General features: G+C 35.3%; 1 protein-coding gene across 6 annotated transcripts in view; it reads right to left on the bottom strand.

Annotated features, from left to right (window-relative positions):
- The window catches only part of RAPGEF2 (Rap guanine nucleotide exchange factor 2), a 128397-nt gene that overhangs the window by 78469 nt on the left and 37700 nt on the right, over nt 1–12228 (bottom strand). For 4 of the 6 annotated variants that reach the window (XR_005626590.1, XM_039699991.1, XM_039699990.1 and 1 more), the window contains exons 4-6: nt 11425–11500; nt 9118–9285; nt 6477–6494 (exon numbers count right to left, since the gene is read on the bottom strand). Coding sequence is in view for 5 of the 6 variants with exons in the window: in XM_039699991.1 (XP_039555925.1) it covers nt 6477–6494; nt 9118–9285; nt 11425–11500 (262 nt within the window). In the remaining variant the exon portion in view is untranslated. The remainder of the gene's footprint in view (nt 1–6476; nt 6495–9117; nt 9286–11424; nt 11501–12228) is intronic. The other 2 variants (XM_039699989.1, XM_039699992.1) reach the window with 1 other exon arrangement.

The following is a 12228-nucleotide window of genomic DNA, read 5'->3' as shown; positions in this document are numbered from 1 at the left end:
TATACATCTACCCAATAAAGTTGAAAATTGTTTACCCATCACACATTAGACATGCTCCAGCACCTCAATGTCCTTTTTGTGGTGAGAGACCCAAAACTGAGCAGAGAATTCCAGGAATGGCCTCACCAGTTCTGAGTACAAGGTGACAATCCCTGCTGATCCAGGCCAGAATGCCATTTGCCTTTTTGGAACTTGGACCATTACATTTTCCCCATGTTTCAATTCTATACTTTCTTAGCTGCTTTGGATATTTTAACTATTAAATTTGTTAATTTTTTAGAGCTTTGAAATTCATTCAGCAAAATGATAATTTGAAACTAGCCAAGTGAAATACAAGGCTTTATTAAAAGCACTCAGAAACACCTAATAATACTAATAATTTTATCTTTAAGTCACTATGTCAAGCTCAGGTCACATAACAGTGGCTCAGATGCTTGGGGAAAAAATGAAGTGACAACTTCTTTCCATTCTTTAGTGGGCAAATAACTGCACTACTATTATCACTCATGATACTGGTCTGAACAGAAATGCCAGCATTGAAAGGATCTGTATTGGCATTCTACAAATAAAATATGACAGATCTCATTTCCCCACATGTACTTTATATACAAACAGTGTTTCTAACTGAACCACCCCATTTTAATGAGGATATACTTTTACATATGTATATATTTTCTTTTTTAATTTTCCTCAGTTTTAATCACAGAATCTGCTGAGTTAGAAGGAACTCACAAGGATCATCAAGTCCAATTGGTTGAAATGCAACATTTGTATTTAGTTACATTGTGCAATGATAAATTTAGAAAGAAGTTATGAAAAATCCATTTTCTGCTGCATGAACAACGTTATGCTTTGAGGACATACCTCACATTTAGTTTTACACCCTACATCCCAGAAAAAAAATTATTTTATACAGAATTAAAGAGCACATCACAAGTCAGTATCAGCAATGAAATCATGCTACTCTGGAAAATCTAGGCTGTTATTAACCAAAGTTTTACATATGTGTGGTTATTTTCAACTCTACAAGCTGTAAACAGGACCCAGTGTCATTAATATGTGGAAAAAAACCCTCAGAAATATTACTGACACTTCAGATGCAGAAAGTACTGCATGGCTTCAATGTTTCTCTAAGCTTCCACTTCTAATCACAATTACAAATCCAGTTAGGACATCAATGTGAGCCCTTCCAAAGGGAATGGAAGAACAGTAAATCCCAATGGATATAAGAATTCTGCAGTAAGGATGATGTAATTTATAAAAATAGATAACCTCTGACAGAAACTGCAAGTTGAGTAAATAACACACTGCATGTCATTAATTTTGCATTAGCTTGCCAGTAGTAATTACTAAAAGGATGATGAACTAACAATTTCACTTTGCTTTGGATGCTACACAAAATAAAATTATAGCATTGCTCATATATTAATAATAACAACACAAAACTTAATACATAACTTGAAACAGTAACAATCCTTACAACACAGATAAGGAAAGGAAGCTGTGAGGCTAAAAGGTGGTGTTTTGCTACAACACACAGAACACAGGGATGGGAGTTACTTATTGCCATTGCAACATTACCAGTGGATGCTCCCATGAAGAAACATCCAACTTCCATTACAAAAATGGTTACCATGAGCTGCCCAAATCATTTCAAGCATTTTGCATTTCAGGTAAAATTATCCCACAATATTTGTAGTGTCTCACTTCACAATGCATCTAACATGTATAACACAGTCACACTCTCCGGGAATTAATGTTACTGGATGTGTTCAAATATACGGACTATGGCTAGCTATTTACTATTTTGTATTACTTCCCATTATGATGTGCACACCAAGCTCAATTGCAATCATGAGCACATCATCATCATGATGGAATAATAAAAGCAGTTGCTTTTGAAATTACACACTGGATTTTATAAATGAAGAAAATCAACTTAACAAATATCCTTCCCGGTAAAAGGACACTTGCACTTGGCAGTGTTCAGAACTAATACCTTTCTTTTATTAACAGAACAATCAATACAGTGGATTTTGTTTTCAACATGAACACTAGAAATGTTAAATTATTTTATACTCTTTTGTTATTAATAGAGACAAATTTGTTTGGGCAAACAAGCATGCATTATTTATGCTAACAAGTTTAAAACTCTGCATACCATGCCACTTCTCATCAGCAATACTCTGCAAATCTAGGTGTGTACATAATTATGTTTTTCTGCTGACATTACTTAAATTAATTTGTGTCATAACAAGGAACAGAGTGAGTTCAGTTGAACTTTTATTTCAAAATAAATAAAGCAACCTTCTTGCTTTCACTTTGCCTATGCCATAGAGAAGAACCTTCTCAGCTTCCTTCCTCTTCACATTTTTCCTCTATCTGGGGAAAATCAGTTACCAGCAAGTTCCAAAGTTGAATCTATTTAAATAAGTCCAGGTTCCATAACTCATATGAGTCTCTAAAGCCAAAACCCTTGAACATCCTGCGCTCCAAACATTTCTGACAATCAAGTGTATTTGTTCCCACCTGTTTCTCTGGGCACTGTTTTCCTTTGTAAATACACTTGCAACATTTCTAAGGCCAAGGATGTTTAAAAAATTGTTTTTCCCTCCAACCTCTACACATCCTTTATACCTTTTCACAAAGTCAAGCCTTTCATTGTGTCTATCACACTTTCTTGCCCACTGTCCCAGCAAATAATTTTCTTAGATGTGGTTCTTTCTTCCTGAAAGCAAGCTTTTCTTCTTGTTCATGTGAACACTCATGACTGAGTCTGCTGTTTGTATTTTGTTTTATTAAGTGATCTTGTATTAGAATGGAAGTTCTATGTATTTATTAAAATCATGAGGAGCATTAAAATCTGCAGCTATTTACAGGCTTGAATGATTTGACAGTGTTCCTTTAAACAGATTTATTGTAGACTGGGTGTCTAGCAACTGTTTCTACTGATTCAAACTAATTTAAAACAAGTGAAATTCCACAAGACAACTAAGTATGCTATGAAACTGGCATCAATTTACTGTTTAAAATACAATGCATTAACATGAACACAGTTTATCAAGCTACATCACTGCAAAGTCCACGCTGTTGAAAAGCAAGCACATGTGAAATATTTAATGATCATGATCATATGGAGTGTGGTCCATGGAAGGACATGCAGCAACTTTTATTTTACAACATAAGCAAACATGCAGAGAAGCAATGGCATTTTGCTGGTTTTTAACATTAAACATCATCCCAAATTATACTGGACTTCTGTAACAAAGTGCTAAAAATTGAATCAACTTCTTGGAATTGTCATCTATATTAACAATCAGAAAACACTGTTTGCCATTTTATAAGCTTCCAAATCACTTCAGTAGCCACAAGCCGAATAAAGGAAAATAACCAGAGTTTTGCATCAAATTCAGGCAGGAAAAAAAAAGGCTTTTTTTAAAATCCATCCTAAATGTAGCAATACAATATACAACAGTTTTATTATGCCATTTTGCAGACAGAAGAAAGGTAAAGGTAAATTTGTTTTATAAAACAGAACAACCTGAACATAAATTTTCAATTTTAGATTCTTGGCAGAAATGGGAATCCAAACCTTTTCAGAGGAAAAAAAGGCTACTTTGCCAACGCTTTGCACTGTTAGTTTTAAAAGAAGATAGGGGGAGGAAGCAAGTTTTCTCCAATTTGCTACCAAGTGAGTAGGCACTTATCCTTTTCTAAAAATAGCACACACACCAAAAAAAGCTAGCAAAAACTCTCACACTTATTTTTTTCAGGGAGTCATGGCTGCAGATCAGATTTGACTCAGCAACATTAGACATGGTACAATTTCCAGCCCCCCTCGCATTCACATTTTCAGTCAACTCCTTCAAATAAAATCCAGAAGGAATATTTGTCTGCCCTAAACACATCTGACAGTGCTCCACAGCAGTGTGTGAGGATAAAATTGTTACATGCCTGTAACTGGGGTGGAAGCTGGGGTTATCGATGGCTCTGTGCCCACCGCTCATTTCTTTCCAACACCGGATAAAGGGATTGTCACCCCACGTGAATCTCAAGCTGAATGGGATAAGGAAGGCTACCAAAGGCAGAGAGCCCTTTTGCAGTGATTTCAGCAGCTGGCTCACAATGCACTAGCAGCAAATTTCATAAGCCTGTCAACTAATTCAAATCTAGAGAGATTCACACAGAGTAAAACACCACACACCATCTTTCTGTTCAAGGCTATCAGCAGGTGCTTCAGCACTATTCTCACAGGCCTACCTGCATCTCTTTAAATACACCCCAGTCAGATTTGATACTTTGCCTTTGGCAAAGTAAAGACTACACTACAGACTAGTAAAAGCTCACATCTCAGTTTACAAACCAAGTCTAGAGAGACACAGACTATCACAAACCAGGGAGTTACAAATTACACTGCTTGTAATCTCTCTGCCACTAAAGAACAGCACCTTATTTTGGACAAAGTGAATTTTCCTTTATGAGCTTGTGTCAATTTATGCCAAATATTCCGTACATTACATACAGAATAGCCAGCTCAGCAGCACTCAGGCCGAGCATGACTAATTCTTCACAGATGCATTGAAGCAGCCACAAAGTTTACTGGCAGTAAGATATTACAAGATAGTCTATCCCTTATTAAAATCATTCCATAGGTGACTATTCACTTTTAAAGTATTCTTTTTAAAAACAAAACAACAAACAACAATCTAAACCAGAAGTAAAGCCATACAGGTTCTCAGAGAATGGGTTCACAGTTGTTTCAGTCAAATCATTCTAAACAAAGTCTTTACACCAAAAATAGGATGTAGCCTTAAGTACATATACACACAGAATGAAATCTACATTCAGAAGTTAAAATCCTATTTCTGCTATTAAGTATAGGGGCATTAACACTAATTTACTTAAAGATGTTTCTGACACATGAGAAGCTCAAGCAAACATTTGCTAGATTCAGTTGAGAGCAGCTCAAACTTATCAGCCTTGGTTTGTTTCTTTCTTTCCCAAAAAAGAACTGATCAATTTTAACACACTATAAGGGTGGTAAAAAAAGGATGTAATTTTATCTATGTGGCAAAACACATTCATTTCATTACCATATGCAACAAAGTTTCTATTTTCCTTACCCTAGAAACCACCAACACTTGTTCTAAAAGTAACAAGCCTAAGTACCAATACTCAACATTAGATTTCACTTCAAATGATCTTTCAAATATTAGGGTACATTATAAAATACTACAAACTCTTTCAAATCCCTACCATAATTTGAGAAGTACATTATCACTCTTAAACATACTGTTTTAGTGACCATAGGTTACTTAGGATCATGCCACTGAAAAACTGGGGAGCACTGATCTGAAGGAACTGGATTCCTAAAAGAAGTGCACTATACATTTTGAAGGAAAAGAGCATTTAAGCCCAGAAATCACTTGTCTATGATACTGAAAATATATTGAAATTTGAACTCTCTAAGTGTTTTAGATAAATTAATTTAACAATGTGGCACAGGGGGAACTTTTAAAAGGAACACATTTCCTGATAAAAAAATAACAGGAAAATTGACCAAAGCAATGTTTGAAGAAAGGGAGAACTTTTTAACCTAAAAAAACTTAAGTAGTTTCAATTTGTTTTTCAGCTCTATCACAAGATATTTCTCAAGCATAAAAGTGGGGACATTTAACAATTTGATAATACACATTCTTATCAAACAATGTATCTGATGGATGCTCAGTATTGATTTTGGTATTGGCAAGTGCAACTGCAAATGCCACTTAAGTTTAAAAGATGCCACTCAGACCTTCAGATCACTTTGAGTGCATTTGAGGTCTGATACCAAGAAAAACTTCCATATTTTGTTTGGTTTGGTATCATTCCAAGATACTTGACTTATCTGGACACTTTCTTCTCTGTAGTTTGGCAAAGCTGTGTTTCAGATAATGGCCATTCAGACATATTTTGCCAAGAAAATCCGGCCTCTTTATACTGAATGAGTCAGTAGAAACCATCATAATGGAAGACAAGCAAGAAACACCATGGCAAAGCCTTTTTTAGTTTCTTTACTGCTCATCCTGTCACACTCCACTTCCCCCTTTTACAGACATACAGGTACTAAACAGTGACAGGGGGCAATTTTTTAAGTCAAAATCAAAGATTAAGTCCTCTGAGTCATGAAGGAGACACTTGAGTAAAGCATCTGCCAAACACTAAATATTTCATATACACCATTTGCTTATACTTCTAATTTCCTAAACATCACAGGATGCCAAAGCAAGGAAGGTCAATCAAGCTGGGCAAGAGACATCGTGTTGTCAGTAAATTTCACCACCATACAGGTATTTCTACATCACAATGAGATTGCTGAACTATCAAAGCAAAGGCTAGAAGGCAATTTTAGTCATAATGTCGCATCAGTATTATGGCATCACACTGCAAACCCACAAGTAAATTGTTAGTGGACCATACACAGTAAGTTACAATACCTGAGGTTTAGTGCATTCCTGTGAGCCAAAATGAAATGAATGCCATATAGGAGGAAAGGAAAAGATGAACATTATCAGACATGCCATAGTACATTCCACCACTATGAAGATAATGTTAAAATCATGTTAATGAGGGTCCACCATCCCATATAAGTTGGCTCTACTGCAGAAAGCCATGCTGCAACTGAGAGCACTGCATTTCATTTTTAATTCTTGCACACCATGCATCTGCATTTCATCTCTGCATTTTGCTCTATGCTTTTATGCTACAGAAAACTTTCTTCAGAAAATACTGTTTGAACCTTCTGAAGAAAAGCATTCAGAGCCTACTGCAAATAAAGCATAATTATTTATTAACAACCAAAATAATAATTCTACATGCTAACTCTATGGATTTAGGGTAAAACAGAATATAAGAAAATTACACATTGTGAGGATTTTGAGGATACTATGAAAGCAGCTTTATTACTTTGAGTCTCATATAGTACACATGCACAGGGAAGAGCAAACTGGAAAAAAATTATATCATATTAATCCTTTGTCAATTTAATTTAATGCTTCCATCTTTAAAAAAAAATAAATTAAGAAGTAGAAACAAAGATGACACCCTGACAGATGCTGACCAAAGAATGATACACAAGAAGTCCACAAGATATGTGCTATAATATGTCTTAAATTCCTATGTGTTCCCAAAAAAATCCTGCTTTTTTTCAGTCAATTTTTCAAGAAATTAAGACCAATAAAATGAGGTCAAAGGACATAAAGTAGGAAGGGCAAAAAGACAATGCAGCCTGTAACATGAATGGTTAAAGCAATAGAAGTAACATTGCTAGTGGAAGTGAATGAGGGAATAATGTCTACAAGATCACCAAATACTGTAAAAATAGGAGGAAATGGACCAGCATGAAGAGTCACTAAAATGCAGTTCATACATTTTAAAATTCATTTGAGCTTGACTCTCTTTGCCTTGATAAAAATAATAAAGCCAGACATAAGCATTACATTACACTTGGAAAAGCAACATTTTACTGTAATTATTGTAAATTTTACAGTTTATTTGGCAATCTCTTCCATCTTAATGTGAAATCTCACTTGCAATGGATTTCCCAGCACATACACAAAACCATTATGAACTTGTACAACAGAATAGCACAGGATGGACTTTTGCTTTTAGTACCAGTTAAGCTTACAAAAACTCATCAGGCACAACTGAAGTGAAATTTATACAACAGGCAAGGACCTATGAATGGAAACGGCACTGTGTAATCTAAATATTGCCCTTACAGTGTTAGGCACAAATCACACTACCACTGTTTGCTAAGCACAACACACTCATCTAAATAATAAGAACAAAAGTAATTCTTTCTGTAATTCCTACAAAGTATGATACCTCTTTTTATTTTTTTTTTCCCAAATACAGGCCAGTAAAATGTTTTATTTTCAAACTAAGTCAACTGGTTCAATTCACCTTAAAATCTAGAGGCAATTAAAACTGCACTGAAAATTAAACCATTAAAAGCTGTTGTATAAACAAAACCAAATTGTTGGCATAAAATGTAATTATTCGAGTCATGAGGAAAAGCCTGTATAATTAACAGATGCAATCAAACATCTACACACTTATAGACACACATCGAATATACAGTGAACTGGCAAACAAGTCAAGGAATAAAGGGTAAGGAAAGAAAAATTGAAAGAGCTAATAACTGCATTGTACCAATTACGGCATTTTAAAATCACCAGAACTCTCATCCTGCAAATTTATATGTATATGGCTTACATTGTAGAAAATTCAGCCCATGGAAGTCAATGAGATTAAATATGCACAAAGTCATTTATGCCCATGCCTTTATGGTTCAGATTTAGGGTTTAAACAAATAAATGAGAGGCAAAGTTAAACAGCTTTTCCCATATTTTGCTCACACAAAACCAACATATTAATCTAATAGAGCTTTTCTCAGTTTAAAAGCCATATAAAATATTTCATAGAAAAAATTTTAACTATTAGTTTATTTTCATCTCAAGAGAATGTCTGGAAACATATGTAGATTCCCTCCCTCATCCCCTAAAGCAATTAAGTAAAATGACTAAATTATTTCCTCCTTGATGGGCCAACAATATAGCTCACTAAAATCCAGGTATAAAGGGCAAATACCGTCAGAAGTTAATTTCAATTTTACATTTCAGTTCTCGATTCCAAAAAGAAATGACAGATTTAACCCAATTTGGTGTACTGCAACGCAGCACAGTCCTTTTCAGGCAACACCTGTTACCACACATGTGAATGAGTGCTTCACTAACTGACCTTTTAACACAGTACACTGAACTAATTCTATTGTAACTTAATAGAAAAGGAAATGAGAACAGAATTTCCTTAACAATTTCCCATAATGATTGGAACATTAAAAAATAATACACGACATTCACAGTCATAAGAAACGTACTTTCAACTCTGAACTAAGATGCAAGCTGCACACATGTTCACGTACTGATGGAGCCACATTCACAGTGATTTTGAAGGGAATCCTCCCCACAGAAGCACACTTGAAAGATACCAGCAAGTTTAGCCATTCTCCCCGTGTTATTTTTAGTAGTTTTCCTGTTTATGTCTTTTTGTGAACCATAAATACAGACAGCTTACCGTATGGTAGCCTCTAGGTAGAGGTGGCTTCCCCACAGGATAAGGGTCAACAGTATCAATAATTGTTTGTCGCTCCCCTTTCTGGTTGATTTTCCTAAACCTTCTTCGAGATTGCCTGTGAGATGCTTGACGCTGGAAATATTCCTCATTTTCTTCCATGTAATCAACCTACAACAGATGCAAGTGAGTGTGTCTTTCCCCACAAGAGAGAAAAATGTTTCCTCTTGTTTGAAACAGAAGAAATCCTATTTTCAAAATGCAGCAGCCAGATTTGAGTTTGCTGCGTTTCCAGCACTAAGTGTGAAATCGCTACTAAAAAAGAAATAGAACAACTTCAGTATGAAAAGGATCACAGAATACGATCACTTTTCAAAAATGACAGAAGAAAAATTCTCATTTCCTCACCCCTTTCTTACACATGCACAAATACAAATATTTCACCAATCAATACATTCCAGAAAGAAAACCGGTACAAAAGAACACTTGCCTGTTTCCCTATTGACATCTATTCAGCATCATGGTAAAAGCTTCATTTTTCAGGCAGGATTGGTTTTATTTTATTTATTTATTTTTTTATTATTTCAAATATTTTGAAGGCATAAGAGGATTTCTAACAGACTGGATTTGTGCATTTAAAAAAAAACCACTTCAAAACAACAACAGGGAAAATAAAAAATACCTATTAGGTATACCCCAGTATAAAATTAGTCTTCTCAGTTTCCCCATCTACAGAGTCTGAAGACTACTTTACTACACAACAGTCTGCTGCCATGAAAATATTTGAACTAATAATTCTGGTTTTCCCAGAAGAGAATGATCTTTTTGCAGTAATTTGGCTGAAAATCAACATCTCTTCTGTGTTTACCCTAACTAATAGAAACCTTACTCGAGTTATTTGAGACTAACAAAGAAATGAATAAAAGAATCACAGCTTCCAGCATTGTCTATATAGGGGGATTCAGTTAATTCCTGTTATTCAATTCCATCCCTCAGGATGAGAGATGAGGCACCTCACAAGGTTCCTGCACATTTTTCAACAAGGAAATGTTAGACAAAATACTTCTATGAATTTGCAGCTTATCCATGTCAGAAGTGTCACACATCAGTCAGCCCAAGTGACAAAGTACAGCTTTCAGTGCACTAACTCAAATGGATGAGCACAGTCCCTGGCTCACCAGAACAGCAAGAAGTGTTTACCCCCTCTGCAGGGAGGATCTGTTTCACGTCTGACACCTTCACACTCACACCCTGCTACACCTCTTGTGTGCCCAAACTCTGGGGACAGGATTCTTTCTATTCAAAGTCCAATTATTCCTTTGAGAGTCTGAGTGAAGTGTTCAATTTCATCTCTCCAGAACTGTAGAGGTTACATTTTCTGGCAAGCACTTGCCTCTGACCTAACATTATCCATCAGCCAAAAAATTTCTCGTTGTGTAGTCATCTCCTTTCCCAATACCTATCTTTATAACACTCTTCCTCATAACTTAAAAAGAAATGTATGTGAAACATGCAGACATTCACACAGCTACAACTAGAAAACAAATCTGGGACAACAAACTGCTTCCCAAATGGTCAGATGTGAGTTACACAAACTGGTAATAAACAAGCACAATCCTAAAGTAATACCACATTTTCCCAAGCTTCCACAAGTTTTACAGAAATTGTTACTTTTTAGGGAAAAAAATGGTCAGTATCACAGTCTACATTTAAGCTATCTATATGGCTTAGATAATTGTCATGTCTGCATTATGAACTGATCTGTATCTCTGTGACAGAGGGAAAAAAACTAGCCCACCAATTCTGCATTTTTTCAGATGATGTGCCCTGAGGAGTCAACTAAAACTTTTAAGCCTGTGAAACCTCAGAGACAACGTTCTGCCACTGGACTACAGTAGATGCTGTTAACAAAATACCCTCACCTTCACCCAGGAAGGTTGACAGAATTTTAAAACATTCAAATTTATTCTTAAAAACCTGAGACGGTTGAGATTAAATTTAACTCAAACATTAATTACTTAAACTAACCTGAGCTTAATACTTTAAAGCATCTATGTTTACCAATAATAATAATAAAGCTGTTTAAAAAAAAAACAACACCCACAAACTATTCTGCCAGCACAAGAAAACTTTAGTTTTACAAGAAATCTAAAGAAGTAAATGTAAGAACAATAAAAATTATAGGTATGACATCTTATATTTATTAAAAGATTATGTGGAAACCAGAAAATCTTAAGTCTTATTGGAGGCTGAAGTGTTATCAAAGCTGGTCTGTAAAATTATAAAGCAACTGACTGAAAATATTCTTACCACAATCATTTCAGATGGCTCTAAAACAATGCATTCACATCCACGTCGGAAGCTGCCGGCAGAACGCTTGCCAAAACTGAAAACCAAAAATACTTCAGTTAGAAATAAGAGCTATAACAGAATTCATAAGCATATTTACATCTTAGCCAGCTATTGTAAAGCAGAGAAAAAACATACATACCTGTGCATGATACAAGTTTCATGCATGTATCCTTCGACAATTAACTGTGACCCAAGGACACTGAGCTATTGTGTATTCACATCGTTCCCTACGAGTATTTTGCTAAATAAGTCTATTAACACCAAAACAAGTGTCAATCAAGAGCTGTCTACTGAAGAGGCACAGTTGAGTCTGAACTGCATTAGAGAGTTTGATCTAGTATCTTCTGGCATTACAGTATTAAGTTACCTAAGCTATCTGCATTTCTTTAACAAAAGGTAACTGGCATACGAAGGAAAGAATTAAAAGGCTGATCAACTTCAGTTAGAGCTCTTTTCTACTTAAAGTGAATTAATAAGGAAGATAAGTGTATTCCCAAATTAAATAGATGAGGACAAAAGGTTGTTCTGCCCTTTCACGAGGTATTCTCATCATAGTAGAATAATTAAACATTATACTATTATGATCCCTGTAAGAAAAAACTGAAAGGTTTTTTGTTTTGGTTTTTGGAGTGCCCATATTAGATGCATTTGTGCACCTGCAGGCTTCACTGCAAAGAATCATCAAAGTGCAGATGTAAAGGTGGAGAGCAGAGAACTGGTACATGATTCAGAGAAATCCAGGACCTCTACAGTTAGATCCTT

This window comes from Passer montanus, unplaced genomic scaffold, assembly GCF_014805655.1.
Source record: "Passer montanus isolate IOZ18808 unplaced genomic scaffold, ASM1480565v1 scaffold14, whole genome shotgun sequence".
In the NCBI taxonomy this organism is placed as follows: Eukaryota; Metazoa; Chordata; class Aves; order Passeriformes; family Passeridae; genus Passer; species Passer montanus.
This window is presented reverse-complemented; position numbering and strand designations above follow the sequence as displayed.